The 18,441-nt window shown below is 38.3% G+C and overlaps 2 protein-coding genes across 2 annotated transcripts; both read right to left on the bottom strand.

Annotated features, from left to right (window-relative positions):
• Positions 1-995: 995 nt before the first annotated feature.
• Positions 996-3,370, bottom strand: LOC141613522 (uncharacterized). The gene is made up of 2 exons (XM_074432261.1): positions 2,629-3,370; positions 996-2,287 (listed from the first exon to the last, which is right to left on the bottom strand). Exons 1-2 carry the CDS (start codon positions 3,368-3,370, stop codon positions 996-998), a joined length of 2,034 nt encoding a protein of 677 aa, XP_074288362.1.
• A 4,855-nt stretch (positions 3,371-8,225) lies between these two features.
• LOC141611729 (cellulose synthase A catalytic subunit 1 [UDP-forming]) lies at positions 8,226-18,214 on the bottom strand. The gene is made up of 14 exons (XM_074430338.1): positions 17,453-18,214; positions 16,483-16,678; positions 15,418-15,596; positions 15,013-15,133; positions 14,734-14,920; positions 13,663-13,929; positions 12,818-13,163; positions 12,431-12,568; positions 12,214-12,339; positions 11,303-11,515; positions 10,956-11,211; positions 10,289-10,485; positions 9,473-9,823; positions 8,226-9,057 (listed from the first exon to the last, which is right to left on the bottom strand). The coding sequence occupies exons 1-14, from the start codon at positions 17,534-17,536 to the stop codon at positions 8,470-8,472; spliced, it is 3,249 nt and encodes a 1,082-aa protein (XP_074286439.1). The 5' UTR covers positions 17,537-18,214; the 3' UTR covers positions 8,226-8,469.
• Between the last annotated feature and the right edge of the window lie 227 nt (positions 18,215-18,441).

The following is an 18,441-nucleotide window of genomic DNA, read 5'->3' as shown; positions in this document are numbered from 1 at the left end:
TCAAGCCATTAATGTGCACATCCCTCTTGGAGTGGGAAGCTCCAAGAGGCGACTTAAGCGTAAGACGGTCTCCCAACCGTCTTACGTCTCCAAAACAACCACAATAACTACAACAATAACAACAAATCCTCCAACACATATGACGGTAACCAATGCATGAACCACAACCAACATATCATAATCATCCTCTTAATGATGTGATTACCACTAAACATGTTATAATGCAAATACCCTAATTATGCAAGACCAACTACGACATCAACATAAACAACTTCACATCATTGAAACCGAGTAGGATTAACCTACCTTTTAACAATCTCCTCAAGCTACTCGAATTCGGACTGAAACCGTCTCAAGGAACTGTCTCATCCTATACAAATCACATGATACCTATCACAATACATCCTATACTAATATACACTACAAAACCCCTTATTATCACCCCTTAATTACCCCAAATACACCTACTAAACACTAATTAATTACCCATGACGAATTCCCTCAAAAGTTATGGATTAAAGACTAGAAAAGGAGAGATCTTTACTTACTAGGTGAAGGAAATGAAGAGGAAGGTGGTAGATCTCCTAATCCAAGCTTGAATCCCAAGTGCAAGGTCTTTGTGAGGGTTTTAGAGAGAGGGGAGGGAGTTTGGAGAGATAAGGAGGATGGTGGAAATGATTTTAGGGTTAGAGGGGAAAGGGATTAAATCCCGTGTTCTGAAACAGCGGCACTCGACCGAGTGCCGAGTCCACTCGGTCGAGTGGACTCACTCGGTCAAGTGTACCTTTAGACCCACTTGATCCGCTGCAACACCACTCGGTCTAGGCTCAGGTGTAGTGTAAGGTTATCCTTCCCTTCCGAGTGCTCTCTTATCGGTCTAAACCTCCTCTCATGCGTCTCAAGGTCTAAGTACGGGTCCCACAAAGACCGAGTATTACATATGTACCATTTCTATTCCAATTTTTTTTTTTTTTTGACAAGATGAAACGCCAAACTCATCGACTAGCCGAGTATGCTAGTTTATGAGCGGCAACATTACAAGATCTACTAATAAAAGAAAAAGAAATACAATGAAACTCTTTAGCCAAATCCATGATATCGGGAACAATTGTAGTTGTCAAATGGTTGTTGGACTCTCCTTCAACAATTTGAGCAAGTAAACAAAGACAATCAGAGGCAATAGAGATGTGCAAGTGTTTCATCCTGCGTGCCCACAGAAGTGCCTCCAAAATACCCCTTCCCTCCGCTTGTTCCGGGCTTTGTGCAAAGGAAGACATAGAGCAGGATGTGGCAGAACCTTCTAGTCCATAACAAACCCATCCAACTCCAATTTTCCAAGAAGGAGTCCATGATGAATCCACACAGATAGAATACTTAATACACTTATAGCGTAAATCAAAAAGATTAATCTCCTCCCCTGCCCGTAATCTTTGAAGCACATCAGAGTCATCATCAAAGGTGATAGTTTTTGCAAACCCTGGTGGCCCAGTTGGAGAAAGATTATCAATCACTGATCTTGCTAAATTGAAATGACCCTCATACAGTCGACACCCCGCCATAGCATTACATCCATCCCCAAAAGCATTACAGTTACGGACCTTCCATAATGTCCAAAGCGTACATAAGAAAGATAGAAGACCTACATTATTGTCCTTAGACTTCTTAAGTAGATTAGTCCAATTTATGATCCATCTTTTAAAGATATCCAACTGTAAGCCATTGACGATCTTAATGCCCAAATAACTTCCCAACCACAGTCTTTTGGCTACCTCACAATCTCGAAACAAATGAGCAGTAGTTTCAATTGTTGAACACGTATCCAACATAGGGCATTCCAAAACAAACCTATCAAGTCGTCGCCTTTGGAACTCATAACCCACCGGCAAAGAGTCGGTTAAAATCTTCCAGAGAAGAACAGACCAAACTCTTGGTCCCGGTAAATGCCACAAAGTTTTCTTTATAAACATCTTATAATCATCCCCAAGTCTGCTTAAATCCTTCCTTGTTGCATTTTCATTCCAATGACGTTGATGAGCTAAGAAATACCCCTGCTTCACCATATATTGCCCCCCATGCGACTCATTCCAGTAAAGAATATCCTCAGAAAGTGATAAACTAATAGGTATGGCTAAGATTTTACCCACCCATCCCTCTTCAAAGAAACAACACACACGGAATTCATCCCAAGATAAAGACTCCACATTAATTAAGTGCCTCACTTGTAAAGATGATAGGTTCGGACTATTAGCAAGCAACTCTGTATCCTTAGGAGATGGACAACACCCCTCTACCCATTTCACAGACCACACATTCAGAGAAGAATGTGGGGAAATTTTCCAAGCTCAAGAAGGTTTAATAAGATCGTAGCCCTATAGAATACTTCTTCCTCCCCAAGAGACATTAGAAGTAGGACTCTTTTTACTTCCATTTAAAAGATTTATCATACCATACTTAAGACCCAAAGTACGACCAATCAACGAAGATGGATTAGAAATAATACGCCAGGCGACTTTAGCTAAAACGCTTGATTGAAGCATTTTAAATTCCGAACACCCAAACCACCCAAAGATTTAGATTGACTCAGAAAAAGTTTACTACACCAACTAATAGTCTTTCCCACACGACAACCTTTCCACCAAAAATGTGACAACATAGAATCAATCTTGTTAGACACACTTACCGGTAATTTAAATACCGATAGAAAGTAAATAGAGATAGAGGAAAGGACAGACGTAATAAGAGTTAGACGACCAGCTGGAGACAGTAGAATCCCATTCCAAGAAGCTATTCTTCGCTGTATCTTTTCAATGACAAAATTAAAAAGACATTTTTTGGTCACTTTTTCAAGAGCATTACCAACATCCGATGGTAAACCTAGGTAAGTGCCTAATGAGTTAGAAATCGGTGCTTGCATACATGTTTTAGCAAAAGACATTGTAGAACTTGGGCTAATTAAAAGTGCAGACTTATCATGATTTATTGCTTGACCAGACGCTCGACAATATTTCTCAAGGATAGAAAAAAGTACCTGACAAGATTTTTCGTGACCTTCCACGAAAAAAATGGAGTCATCCGCAAAGAGCAGATGAGACAACGGAAGACTATTTCTACATACAGAAGTACCACGTAGATTCCCGTCTTCCTCAGCCTTCAGAAGGTTAAGTGATAACATTTCCGTACATAACACAAAAATATAGGGTGATAGAGGATCACCTTGACGTAAACCACAAGACGGCTTGATAGAAGACGAAGGGATACCATTAATAAGAACCTCATATGAAACAGTAGAAATGCATTGCATAATAAGGTCAATGACCTTCCGAGGTAGTCCCAATATGGAAAGGGTTCCTTCAATAAAATTCCAATCCATCCTATCATATGCTTTACTCATATCCGCCTTGTTCTATTCCAATTAACCTGAAACTTATTAGGTAACTCCACTAGTGTGTTAATAACCTTTGAACAAGTTAATAAGTTGTTCCTGGTGTATAAAGAGAGAGATTATTTTATTTCATATAACGACATTACTATATTCCATCACTATTCTTGGAATTGAAATTGTATTGTAGTAATTATTTTTTTGGGAAAGGTTAAGTATATTAATCATCAACAAGGAGTACAAAAAGTTCGTATATGTAACTGATTACAAACTAGTATCTATCTAGTATAATCAAAAATGTCCTACTAACAATCTATCAATCTATTGAGTCAAATGTTGGATCCACGCTTCATCATCTCTAGTAATAGCAGACTTGTTTCTTGTTCTAAACCGAGTGCACACTAACTGAATTCCTTGAGTAACAATAATATCAGGTTGGGTGACTTTGAAGTACAATCTTGCTTTGTTCCGCTCCTGCCAAATAAGATATACCAGTTGAATATAACAAGCACAAGTGATCCTTCTCACCAAAAGACTATTCCTTCTCCCTCTTTTATACCAGCTGACAAGGCCACGAGGGTCAAACGAAAATTGAAGCTTATGTTGCAGTATCTGCACACATCTGGAAGAATAGCAGCAGTCAGAAAAGAGATGGTCATGAGATTCACCATGACTGGCACAGAGAAAACAGCTAAGATCAGAGACACCACCCATACGAGCCAGACGATCTTTAGTAAGTAACCTGCCTAGAACAGCAGCCCAATAGATAAAGGAAGCTTTAGGAACATTCATAGAGCACCAGCAGACTCTCCACCAACTGACTTCAGGATTAGTACCTCTTAACCAGTTGTACCCTTCTTTAACAGAATAATCAGCCTGCTTCCCCATCTAGCAATCAACAGAGTAAGCAGGCCTAAAAGTGGCCATAATATGTGCAATTTTTTTCCAAGACCAGCTGCAATCAGGTGGAGGATCATAGTTGGTCCAGTGAAGACCCTTCAAATAAACATGAGAAACCCACTTCACCCACAAATGATCTTTCTTTGAGGCAATCCACCACACATACTTTCCAAGCAAAGCCTTGTTCCAATTTTTAGAGTGCTTGATTCCCAAGCCACCTTCAGCTTTGGGTAGGCAACATTTATCCCAACTCACTGCAGGAGCACGTAAGTAAGAGTCCTTGCCCCCCCATAAGAAATTCCTACAAAGACTGTCAATCCTATTCATTATACCATTAGGAATTAAAAAGATTGTAGACCAATAAGAATGCAAGGACTGTAGAACTGAGGTGACCAATGTAAGTCTACCAGCATAAGACAGATGATTAGCCCCCCAAGATCTAATCCTAGCAGTAATCTTATCCATAAGTTTCCTCCCCTCAGCTTTAGTGAGCTTCTTAGACGAGATAGGGACCCCCAGATACTTGAAGGGAAGGGAACCCTTTTTAAACCCAGAAATCTGCAAAATATCCTCCACAGTCTGAGGTTGAACACCATTGAAGTAAATTTCAGTCTTCTCTTTGTTAAGACTTAATCTAGAGGCAGCTGAGAAGGTAGCAAAAGCCCTTAGGATCCACATAATAGAAGTATCAGTGCCTTTGGAGAAGAGAAGGAGGTCATCAGCAAATAAAAGGTGATTCAGTCTCAAATGACCACACAGTGGATGGAATCTAAAATCATCTTGATGCCCTACAACAGTGAGAATCCTGGATAGATATTCCATACAAATATTAAAGAGGAGAGAGGATAGAGGATCACCTTGTCTAAGTCCACGTTTACCTTTGAAAAAACCAAAAGAATTTCCATTAAGAGTCAAAGAATATGTAGGAGAAGAGACACAACTCATAATCCACCCAATGAACTGATCAGGGAACTTAAGGTGATGGAGCATCTGAGAAAGGAAGTCCCACTCAACACTATCATAAGCCTTCCTCAGATCAATATTGACAAGGCACCTAGGGGAGGCAGCTTTCCTATTGTATAACCTCACAAGGTCCTGACAAATAAGGACATTCTCAACAATATTTCTACCTTTAATGAAGCCCCCTTGATTAACACTCGCAAGATCAGGCAAGACACTCCCCAACCTGTTGCAAAGGAGTTTAGCAATACATTTGTAAATAGTATTGCAACAGGCTATAGGTCTGAATTCAAGGACACTTGTAGGGTTACTGACTTTGGGAATAAGGATAATATTGGTAGTATTGAGCTGTTTGAGTAGTTTGCCAGTAGAAAAAAAGTCCTTAATAGCATCACAAATGCCAGGCCCCACCAAGTCCCAAGAGTCCTTAAAGAACTGACTATTAAAACCATCTGGACCAGGACTTTTAGAAGCTGGAATAGAGAAGAAGCAATCCTTAATTTCCTCAGAAGTGACAGGCTGTAAAAGAATGTTAGCCAAGGAAGCATCAACAACTTTACCAGATCTAACAGTGGCTTTATGAACTTTAGTAGTAGTCTTGCTAGTCCCCAACAGGCTAACATAATACTCCAAGAAGGCACTCTCAATGTCTTAAGGATCCTGATGAAGATTCCCATGAACATCTTTAATCTGAAAAACTTTGTTCTGAATTTGTCTCTGTTTTATCTGACTATGAAAATATCTGGAGTTTTCATCACCCCCTTGCAACCAATCAGCTTTGGATTTCTGTTTCAAGTAGCTAATTTTTGCATTCTGTAAAATGGCATAAGAAGCAGCAGCCTCTCTTTCAGCAAGACTGATCTGAGTATCATGAGGGTGCTGATGGAGCTGAGTCTGCAAATCATCCAACACAATTCTAGCCATATCAGCAGTACGTTCCACATCAGAAAACTTATTCTTATTAAGAAGCTTCAGTGGTTTCTTCAAATTTCTAAGCTTAGTAACCACTTGATACATTTTGACCCCAACCACAATTCTTTTCCACTCCTGTTGAATAATATCTTTAAACTGAGGGTCAAGACTCCACATGTTGAAGTATCTGAAGCTAGGTTTCCTAGCAGGGGTATCAGGTTTCCTAGATACAATGCAGGGGCAATGATCAAAATTGCCCTCATTCATGAAATATGCCTTACTATCAGGGTAAAGAAGCATCCAGTCAATGTTAACCATGAATCTGTCAATTCTAGAGAAGACTCTTGTGGAGGGGTCCTGCTTATTGTTCCAAGTAAAGAAGGAACCATAAGCCTGAATATCAGTAACTTCACAATAACTCACACACTGCCTAAATTCTCTGATTTCATTCCAAGTCACATCACTCCCAAGCCTCTCATTATAGTTAAATAAAGAATTAAAGTCACCACATATGCACCAAGGTTTAGAACAATTATCTTTAAGAGTATTGAGGTGGCTCCATAAGCTCTGCCTCTCCCCTTCAGAATTAAAACCATAAACCACAGTATACCAAAAGGAATCTCCAGAGCTAAGTTCAGTAGCCTCAACAGTAATGTGCTGATCTGAACTAGCAAGGAGCTGAATAGAAAATAATTGTGGCAGCCACATTAACCAAACTCGTCCTCCAGGATGATGCCCTCCCAATAATGACCTAATCTATGCAGAACATTTAAGAAGTCATGCTCTTTTATTTTAGTTTCCACTAAGCCAAATAAACCAACCTTATTCTGATATAAAAATCTCTTAATATCTAGCTGTTTATTTGGGTTATTCATTCCACGAACATTCCAAAAACCTACTTTATCCATTAACACTAGAATTGGTTATTGAAATTATTTACAGCAAATGAAATTATTTGCAGCAAATGAAATTTCTTGTTTTATGGGAATTGGTTATTGAACTTTTACACAAGTGGGTCTAGCTTTTATTACACAATAATTATTTTTTTTTTTTTTTGGTAACGAGGGAACCCGCAGCCGCTACCTTCGGTGCGCACTGGATAAACCCTCGGGTATACGTAATAGCCTGCAAACCACGTATACCAGGTAAGCCACCCGAGGGTGACAGGCTCGAAGTCTATTAGGCATGGACTCAGGCAAAAAATTAACACAATAATTTGATAGAATGACAGTATCTAACATGACCCACTCCCTAGCTATTGTAATTGAGCGGGAAAAAAAGTTAGGATGCTTATTCTTTTAGTTATAGAGGGCTTTATTTTTTAAGCATTATTTAAATGGGTTGGTTTTGTTACATACAAAATCGTCTCTTTGTATGAGACCGTATATGTGTGTTTGGATTGAGTGATTTAGAGTGAAAAAGAGGGAAGGGAATCAGAAGGATGAAAAATTCATTGGTTGGTAACAAAATGAAGGTGGAAGGATTTGGGTGAGAGGTAAAATGAATCACTCTATTTCCCTCCTACAAGACAATTATTTTCCCACCAATATAGACAAGATTTGAAGGGAAAATCAACTCCTGCATTCTCCCTCCTCTCCCCTCCCCTTCCCTTCCTTTCCCTTCCCTCATTCCCCCTCCCTTTCCCTCCTTTTTTTTCCTACCAAATATACCCTAAAGTACTCCGTAGTTATATTATTATACCTTAAAATAACTTAATTTCTTAAATTCGCAAGTCAATATATATCATACTTTGAAAGATATTTATACTTAGTTACTTATTAAAAAGGTGTCTCATATGAAGTGGCGATCGTAATATTTTAAGCGATTTAATTTGAGTATTTTAAGCAATCTAAATTGAGTATTTGTATTTACTATGAGTGGAGTTTGGGAAATGTTTTTTTTTTTTGAGGGAAGAGTTTGGGAAATGTTAATAGAACGCAAAAGTCAAAACTTCAACTTTACTTCTAAGCAAATGTTATTTACGGTGGCTTCAGCTTATTACATTGCATCAAGTCATCAACTTTGCTAATAAATTCTTGAGCAAATGAGTTTCTTTGACCAAAATTTGACAATGTTTTACCCCAAAAGAGGGAAGATGAGTAAAACCATGACATTCAATGTTAACAACGATACTAAATACAAGAATTCACCAGAGTATATAAAGTAATTGTCCAAAAGAATACAGTTGTATACGTTTTCTACAATTATAACTTACCACAATGCTACATACATAAATACCAACGAACTCGGTACACGGTTCGATTACAAAGCTGAGAGTTTGGGCCAAAAAGAAGAAACAACATAACTTAGGGAGCATCTTAGCAATTGATACCACATTGATTAGCAGCCGATATTTTATTCGGGTCGGACATGAATGGGTTGATCCTGACCCAAAGCAAGGAGAAGATGGATGCCAATAGAATGGACCAGACAATGACAATGGTCGGGGTCCGATTTTGACGTCCCAACAAACCCTTGAGGAAAGGGTACAAGTGAACTATCACCCAAAGAGCGAAGAAAAGTTTCCCGAAGAGTGGACCCCATGACTGGTACCCGCTGTTAATGGCGTATGAAACGCCAGCAACGACTCCGACCAAGTTGACGATGAGGACAGTAGTGGGCGGGATGAGGAGCGACGTCCATTTGAATAAGTAAAGCTCGGCAAAGTCACCATCCTCATCGGCTGCCTTGGAAGTGACTGTAAAGTTGGTGTCTATACCAGCAAGCACCTTTAACAAACCCTGAAAGACAGCAAAAAGATGGGCCGAGGTACCACCAATGACCCAAAACTGTTCGTTTCTCCACCAATCTTCAATGGAAACTCCACTCCACCTAAGTTCGAGGATTCCGGTAGCAGCAATAGACACGAAGAGCATGATGAACCATAGACTAGCCAAGTTGCTTATCTGCAAAAGAGCACCAAGTCAGGTCAAATACCAACAGAGTAACAAATATGTCCTTCCTAATACCTTCTCACAATACACTAGCTACAGCCTACAAGTACATTTGATATGGCAATATGAAGGTGATGGGAGGGTCATATTGTATTAGTATAATATTTCATGTGAGAACATAATACTTATACTTGTGCGTGGCGCAAACTCATTTTCCTTTAGTAAGAAATTTAATGGTCAAACTAGAAAAATTTGAACCACACAAGTCAAACAGGGACAATAAACTGCGAGGAGCCATGGAGGTAGAAGGCTCAAAACTTGGCTTATGGACAGCTTTATTCAAGAAGGTTCTAGGTGACTGAAGGAACAGAAATTTAGAAAAACGGGAAGATATTTGAGAGAAATTACAGCTCGGACATCTACGCACCTCAGGAATGATAAATCTGTCAGTAAGGAGACACATAGCAGGCAGAATACAGTAGGCAATGAGTGGAATTGACGTCAAGGGATAAACGACGGTATTGATGTACGCCAATCTCTCCAAAAATTTCAGCTTCCCATTGTAGCCATACCATATGGGACAATGCCTGCTAAGCATAATCTCGATGGATCCCAAAGCCCACCGAAGGACCTGGTTCAAACGATCCGAAAGATTGAGGGGAGCTGAACCCTTAAATGCCGGCCTTGGTGGCATGCAGTAGATCGAAATCCAGCCTCGGGCATGCATCTTGAACCCTGTCAGAATATCTTCGGTGACGGAACCGTAAATCCACCCAATCTGCGCACAAAGTACATTGTCAATTATGCAGGAATTACTATACAGATTGTCTCATGATTAAGAAATCCCAGATTGTTAACAGTATGCAGCTCAGAAATATAAGGAATAATTATCATGCAACCTACTCCCTCTATTTCCCCTACTTATTCGCATTTGCTTTTTTATGTAAGAACAATTTTGAATAATGGGGCTAATTGAATTAAATGGAGAGAGTACTTAATAATGATGAACTTAGATGACTTAAAAAACTGTTCGTCATCATAACAAAATATCAAATTTCAGAATAGAAGTAATGTGATGTAATACAAGTATTTTCCTCTTGGCTACTCTCCGTATGGGTATCTATCATACTATAGCACTGTCACATAGGAAAGCAATTGATTGGTGTATTGAAGTAAAATTACGTAAATCAAGAAATCATCACTAAAAAAAAAAAAAGAGCAGAGGAGGTAGCTGTATGCTCACCTCTTTACCCCATTCTGACTTGTCCTCGTATCCACAGCTGATGACATGGATGGCTTCTCTCAAAAGAGTTGCAGGGTTTGTTGAAGGTGGAATACCACCCATCTCCATGAACGTGGCTGCAATGAACACTGGAGACTGACCAAAACGCTTTTCCAGTCTCTTTTGAGAGACAAGAATAGACTTCTCGTCGTCATACCCTGTGTGATCAAAAGAGCAGGTGAGCACTTTATGTTTGGACAGTTCTGGATCTTAGTATTAGCACCTTACACTGGTATTTAATCTTTCTTGCCGTGATAGAAGTACAAACTTGTAAAAAGGTGGCCCCTTTGTTCATTTGGATTTACATTCCCACATGACATAAGTTTTAAGAAAGGTCTAACTGGGAACGGCATTTATGTCAAGTGAATAGAGGGAGAAAGTAAAATAAGTCGATGGACAGTGGAATCCACAGACTTTGAAATGGCATATTCGTAATCAAACCCCTGAGCAGGAATGTGATGATTTTGTTTGAATGATCCAAAACGAAAAATGCAGTGAATCCAAATCCAAGTGAATGGAGGGAGTATCAGATATTACCACAATTACTACCAAAGTGATTTGATCAAGTACTCTAAAGATATATGACCGTTAACTAAAGGGGTTGAAAACATGAACTTAATTTACTTACCTTCAACTCCCTCTTCGATGTCTTCCATGTTGAAAATAGGTATAGATGATTCACTTCTTTTAGGTCCCCTCTTCTTATCCGTGTACTTTTTGTTCTTCTTCTTCCTCGATCCACAACAATTCTTGACAATGATATTTGGCTGCAAATCTTCTTCAGTCAAGACTGGATCATAGCCATAGAGAGCTTGCCTGTTGAAACAACATCCAGTTCCCACATAAACAGGTCCTTGGAGGCCATCCAACCCTTTCATGTTGACCTAATAAATGTAAGGATAACAAATTATTCAAACTTGTAGACTAAAATGTAATTTAATGTAAAACTTGGATAAATGAGAGGTCGTCGCATACATCAAAAAACACTATATTTCTGTTAGCATATCGATCATGCAAATCTATGCCATCAAATCTCTGAGGGAACTGCACATAGCAGGTTTTCTTTCCATAAGCTGGATCCATCATGAAACACATGGCCTCTTTAAGACATTTGCTGTTGTTGAAGTAGTGATCACAATCGACATTGAGTATATATGCACCATTGGTCAAAACTGCAGACACACGAATCTGCACAGCAAAATATAATTAATCTCAAGTACACATGCAGCAAATACAGTGGACAAAAAAGGAGTATAAGCTGTGCGCAGATCAGGGCACAATGCTTAATAAGTGAAAGAAAGAAAGAAATAGGTCACTGGCATGGCCTTAAATCTTTGTTTGAGACATAATGCTTGGTGTAAATAGTGGCAGCCTGATCTTGTAATAGATCGTGGCAGCCTGAACTTAGTTGTGGGGCCACAAATTTTGGCCAATATCGCCTCAAAACGCAATCGTGTAAACCTTGGCAAGTCGTACACAATGTGGTTCGCGCTCTTGCGGACAAGAGCTTTAGAGTCTAATGAAAGCACAGCAATGCAAGTCGGCAACTATACTACTCCCTCTTATCTATGTGAATTACTTTCATTTGATTTTGGAAACATTTAGATTGAAAAGACAAGTTCCACATACAAAAGATAGAGGGCCCATCGACAATGAGTTGTTTGCAGAAAAATAGAGGGCAATTAAGTCATTTCCACTTTACAAAAACTAACCCTAAAGAGGCACATGAACAATAGACTTAGATATGTCGAAAAGGAATATGAGGATTTCAAAGGAATATGAGGATTTCAAAGTAATATTTCGAAGAGAATGTGAGATAAATAAATAGTGCACACTCCAAAACGATTACGAAGAGCTGAAATTACAGAAATTGAGAAAATACAAACCAAAGCATTCATGGCACCAGCTTTTTTGTGATGTTGAAATCCAGGTCTCTTCTCACGAGAAACATAGACCAACCGCGGCAACTCATTTCCATCTGTGTCAAGCCCTCCACTGTGGCCCAAAAACACCTGTAAAGCAAAGATTAGAGGATTTTGAGTCTTTGATATCAGCCTAGAAATCAAAGGACACCACATTTATTGTCTAAGAAATTCAACTTACTTGGATCATTCCTGGATGGTCCCTTGGGTTGTTTCCAGGCCAAGCTGTACCATCTTGCATTGTCCAACCTTCTTCAGGCATCTTTTGTGCTTTAGCAACAAGAGAATTGATTCTTACTTTGAACTCCTCATATTCCCTCTGCAAAAAAAGTAAAGAAAAACAATGTAAAAGTGTGAATACGACTGTTGAAAGGTAAAATTTTATCATTTTATCATACTCAAATAACAATAAAATGAAAATTTTGAATTAATATACATAATTTAATATCTTTCTAAAGTCTCGTACTATTCTGAATATCCCAATACCACTTTGTGAGGGAAATTTTGAACAGGGGGATGGTTTATTACAAAAATGGCTCTTAAGACAATCTATGCCTAAAAAGTTTACCTTCATTGCTCGGCGTTCCTTAACAAAAGAAGGCTGAATCTTGTCTTTCAAGTAATCTATCTTCTGAGCGAAGTAAAATTCTGGAGCCCTTGGCTCGATAGTGAACTTTTTACAGAATGGCACCCATTTTCTTGCAAACTCGGCAGTTTCAGAAAGTGCCTCGAAAGTCAACATCGCTGACCCATCATCAGAAACATAACAAGAAACTTTGTCTACTGGATACTCCACCGCCAAAATGGACAGCACAGTATTAGCTGTTATTATAGGTGGTTCTTTCATAGGATCCACTGTACTGACAAAGACGTCAATAGGAGCTAACTGTGAAGGTTCTCCCTCCCGATCATACCTAGCAGAAGTGAAAAAGAAATTGCAAGGAACATAAGAACTTCACTACAACATCCCAAACAATGTTATGATAGTCATACAACTATATGAAGATCAGCAAGTAGTGTACGACACTATCTTTTCCCCCGAGATGGGTGCACGGGAAATTATTTACCAAGAGTAGTCTCAACTATGGAATTTAATCTTGTTTTCTATCGCATGACGGGACTGGTCACCACCACCTAATCTCGCTAAATGCGGTCAATATCATTTCAAAACGCGGTAAAATGCGGTCGCAGTGAACTCCAAACCCTTTAGATCTCGGTCTGGTAAAGGCGTTACGGCCAATAACTAAAACTATGTCTCATGGTAAGATGTTTTCAATTACTTCTTAATATCTAATCCAATTATATGGGTAAGTAGTAGTTATTAGTTAGTAAGTTTCACTGTGAGACAATCTCATACAACTATACAAGTACTTGTGTCTAAAGAAGGGATGCATTTAAAATCAAAGAACAAACCTTAGTGCAAGCCTGTCAAGGTACGTCTCACGGTTGATGGGGTACCATTTTGGAAACTGATCCAAAAGCCAAGACAAAGCAAACCAGATCTCACAAATTACAGATGTAAGCCATAGAGGATATGCATTCTTGACAGGATGAGTAATACGATATTGCAAGAAGATGGCAAGGATGATGAGACGAAGAATGATCACAGCACGATAAGGGGTGAGATGGGCTGAAGAAACAGGGACGATACGACTCATAGGTTGACGAATATCATCAGCCCTGTAAAACAAGACTTGTGTTAATCATAGAAAAGAGAAATCTGAAGTCTGATATTATCACAATTCTCATACATGATTTGATCATTAATGGTCCACATTATGGGTGATGAAAATCTTAATCTTTATCAACCCTTCCTTGTAACAATTACGACCCGTTCTTATGGACTGAAAACTTTTTTAACTGAACTAAACTTATAAGACCAACCTGAACTAAAGTGAAAAGTAAAACGGAACTGAATTGAACTTATAGGGCCTAACCTGACCTGATTTGAAACTATCTACAATAACAGGGCCTTAGTCTCGCAAAAGACGGTTTCATGTTCATATAATGTGAGACCCTCCCATTTAGTCATAAACTCCACCTACTTCCCCATTAATCCACTAGACAGTTTCATGTTCATATAATGTGAGACCCTCCCATTTAGTCATAAACTCCACCTACTTCCCCATTAATCCACTAGACTGTAGAATACCTACCCCATTTCTTATATGAATCGGTCTTAAAATAATAATATCATGAGACCATCTCATGTGGACTTGTGCAGTTGCAAAATCCTTGGAATACACCCAAACCAAAATAAACAATGAATCTTAGACAAATGGTTTGGGCAAGCAAGGAAATGTCTCTGAAAGAAGTTATGAAAGTGAATGTAAGCATCAAATCATATGAAAACTTCTAGGCCAGAACAAGCAGGGTAAGGGAGGGTACGAATACAGCTAACATGGTCCTTTCACTGAGCTGTCACGTCACACCACATGAGAAATATGCACAGAAAATACCAGAAACCACAAGAGAGATGCTCACAACTGTAGTTCTTCCCCATTCGAACCAGAGCCTTCAATGTCACCTCCTTTTCCTTCGGAGTAACGGTTAGTGTGCACATTATTCTTCTCCTGCTTAAGCTTCCAGCCTTCAACCCTTTCTTTCCAATCAACACTACCAAGCCCATAGGAATTCAAGTCTTTTGAAGGGTCCACAATTCTCACAGGAACTGTCACAAACACATTGCATTTCATCCATGATGAAAAAACTACACCATATAATAAAGAAGGAAGTGCTACAATGATAAGGTCATTAAATTACCTGGTTGGCATGGGTCAACATAAGGAAGCGAGTGGTTACCACGTTTCTCAGGACCTAGAGGACCTGAATTGCTTCTCACAGATCGGTTGTCTGGTGTAGCCATTGGTATTTCTCCAGAAACCTGACATATTCAGATTGATAAGCCAGCAGAAAAGTACAACAAAAAAACAAGTTGATAGAGCTATCTGGCATTATGTGAATGAAGTGTCGTGACATGTCGAGGTGTTGACACAGGACACATCACCAAAGTGAAGGGTCGAAGAAATATAGGTACTGACCACTTGGTAACCAAACAAAACATTCAACATCACATAGACGATGTTTGCCCTGAAAGAGGGCTTCTAAGTTTCTAACAATGCAAAGAATAAGAAAAAGAAGAGTAAAAGAACTGTAATTTTTACCCACCGATTGACCATGAGTTAGGAGAGGAATTGGCTGAGATTCATGCCTAGAGGATGAAGAGAGGTCAATATCCTCTCCATGCCATTGTTGTTTAGCTTTGCTAGCTCCTCTGGCATAATTGAATTCATTCTCTATATCATCAACATCCTCCTCATCCTCATCTCCTTCCACTCGAGGACTCCCTGTAAAAAATGCAGCGTCAGTTTTACCCATCGTAGTTAATAAATACTCCCTAACTCCTTATTACTCCCTCTGTCCCGGTCATTTGTTGTCCTTTTCCATTTTTGGGTGTCTCAGTCATTTGTTGTCCTTTCTATTTTAAGAATGAACTTGATGAGTAATTTGATCATTCTCATTCAATTTGTTCCACTTGTCATTTAGTTATTGGTCATTTCCTCTTTCCTTGGTCTTTGTGCCAAAACAAAAGGACAACAATTGACCGGGACGGAGGGAGTATTATACTTCTATGGTCAATAGATGTTACTCCGTATGCCCTAAGGGCACATGTTAATAATCCAAACAAAGAAAAGATTGTTGAGAATATTTCACTAATTATGGTAAATGTGAGTTTGTATATCAATCATTGATGATATATTCTCAATAATCTTTCTTTTTTTGGATTATTAGGGCACACGTTAGAAAAACCCTTATATTAATTTGAACTTCTCACAATATACGGCAGCTATAACATTTTTCAAGGGATTATTTTTTTTTTGGTGAAGATTTTTCAAGGGATTATTGGAATAATGAAATATTACTTAACCGTCTCAAAGATTATTTCCTAGTACATTGTTTTCCTAATGTAATAAAGTACAATTATTCACAAATAGGAATAGGAAAGATATCATGAGGAAATTCTACTAACAATATACTAGGAAAGAATCTTTGAGACGGTTTAGGTAATATTTCCAATAGGGATAACATAAGAAAATGTGATCTAAGTTTACATTGTATCATTTATGTATACTTGGGTAAATAAATGGTCGTTGGCATCATTTGATCATCAGTTTGAGGAGAATATAAATGGGATAGACAGAAAAAAGGACAGCAAAAAAAAAAAAGACTGACCTTTGAGTCTCTTATATCTAGTCTTGCACTGAGGGCAACATTGGTTTCCATCTTTTCTCTCGTATTCATAGCAAGGCCTACAAACTGGAAAAGCACATTCATTGCAAGCAACAAATACATCACCACTTGGAGTAACTCCCACGGTATCCCCGCAGATTTGACATAATTGGCCATCCAAATTCTTCAAAGGTTTGGACTGCAATTTCCCACAAAAAGTGAACTCCAAGTCAATGTAATAGCAAAAAACGGGTCACAACTAACAAGGCTAACACCACAAGCTGAAACATATTAAAGATCGCTACCAAATCGACAAAACCAAACACACTAACAGGTAACTATCCAAAGGCCACATCTCACAGGCATCTGACAGTTTTCACAGCACATAAGTATATAAGATAACAATACTAGTTGATAAAATTTTACTGATAACACATCTTCATCGGATCAATAACATATATTTGAAATTTGAACTTGATCAAATCTCGTATCGTGGACACAGTGAGCTTAGTAAGGGATACCTAAGATCTCAAATAAGATCAACAAATTTGATCTTTGATCACTGAGGCCATCAAGTATCAAACAGCCAATGAAAAGCCAAAATTGAACAGATTATAGTCATAGTTGCCATCTTTACGAGATCTTAGTCCAAAATAATCATTCACTATTCTCGCTATAAACATTGTCATCCATCATTATCTCTCTAATGTTGAAACATTCTCATAAACAAGACATCAATTCAATTCAATACATTATTAGTCCTTAAATATTGATCTACCAACCACCATTACTAAAATCAACTAAGAAAATAACACCACAAATCGCCATCAGCACAGATCTTAGACCAAAAATGTAAGCTTCAAACCTTAAAAAATAAATAAAAATAAAAATAAAAAAATTACATCACAATCAAAATATATTAACACAATCAAAATATTTTAACGAAAAAAAAAATTGAGTTGATGAAACTCACCCCACTATCAGTACTATCATGACGAATCCTAACAAGCTCTTTTCTTTGGTAAGATCCAGCAACCATTCCACCAGTAGCCTCCATTGAAGCTACCCAAAACTCAAAACTCTAAAATGTGATCAAATTTTGTGGGGGAGGGGTATTTTAGGGAGATCTGAAGTGGGTAAATGCTCAAATCTGTAAAATTGCAGGAAATGAAAAGGATATAAAATTCTCCCCAGCTTCAATCAATCACTACCAATCTAACCCTCACATGTGATGATTTCAATCCTAAATTTTAATGGGTGAGGGGTATTTTGGGAAGATCTGAAATGGGTAATTGCTCAAATTGTAAGAAATTTGAGCAAATGAGATGGGTACATATCATACACACCTCTGCTTCTTCGTCTCCCTCTCTTTACTTGCTCATCTATATATCTTTCTTCTTTTTTCTCTTTAAATGGCTCTTATTGTCACTTGATTTCAGCTACTAATAATAAAATATTAAAATAATGATAATAATACAGTAAAACACAATAATTTTATGTTTAAGTAAACAAATGAAATGAGAGAAATGTTTATAATTAAGGCATTTTGGGATTTGTTTAGATGTGTTGGGTGACAGTCTGTACTTTAACAAAATGAGTGAGTGTCGGTAGTACGACTACTCCGTCGGTGGACTCGATTGTTTGCTAGACTGTCTTACCATTTTTACTGTTTTACCCCCTCATCAGATTTATAGAGGCTCAGTCAGAACTCAGAAGTCCAAGTTCGGACTTTGTTGGAAGTGTCACTTGGAGCATCGCTGTCATTTAGCTGTTCCTACCAAGGGTAATTTCGTCACTTTCACCAAGACTTTATTTCTAAATTAGGTTGAAAGTTCATGCGTTTTAAGGGGTAATTAACTAGGTTTATGACCCGTGAAATTCACGGGTTTATCTGTTTTAGTTTTGATATTTTTATCGTATTGTTAATATTTGTTCGAGCAATTAGTTGTTGATCCATTTAAA

This window comes from Silene latifolia, chromosome 11 (genome assembly GCF_048544455.1).
Source record: "Silene latifolia isolate original U9 population chromosome 11, ASM4854445v1, whole genome shotgun sequence".
NCBI classification, from domain to species: Eukaryota; Viridiplantae; Streptophyta; class Magnoliopsida; order Caryophyllales; family Caryophyllaceae; genus Silene; species Silene latifolia.
This window is presented reverse-complemented; position numbering and strand designations above follow the sequence as displayed.

What these genes read in the sequence shown, in the direction of transcription:
- LOC141611729 (XM_074430338.1), bottom strand. Translation starts at nt 17,536, where the DNA reads ATGGAGGCTACTGGTGGAATGGTTGCTGGATCTTACCAAAGAAAAGAG. An exon ending in ATGATAGTACTGATAGTGGG is followed by an intron (nt 16,679 to 17,452) that starts GTGAGTTTCATC and finishes GGGAAATTGCAG; the next exon opens with TCCAAACCTTTGAAGAATTT. An exon ending in CATCGAAGAGGGAGTTGAAG is followed by an intron (nt 10,486 to 10,955) that starts GTAAGTAAATTA and finishes TTGATCACACAG; the next exon opens with GGTATGACGACGAGAAGTCT.
- LOC141613522 (XM_074432261.1), bottom strand. Translation starts at nt 3,370, where the DNA reads ATGGATTGGAATTTTATTGAAGGAACCCTTTCCATATTGGGACTACCT. An exon ending in GTCACATTTTTGGTGGAAAG is followed by an intron (nt 2,288 to 2,628) that starts GTTGTCGTGTGG and finishes TGAAATGGGTAG; the next exon opens with AGGGGTGTTGTCCATCTCCT.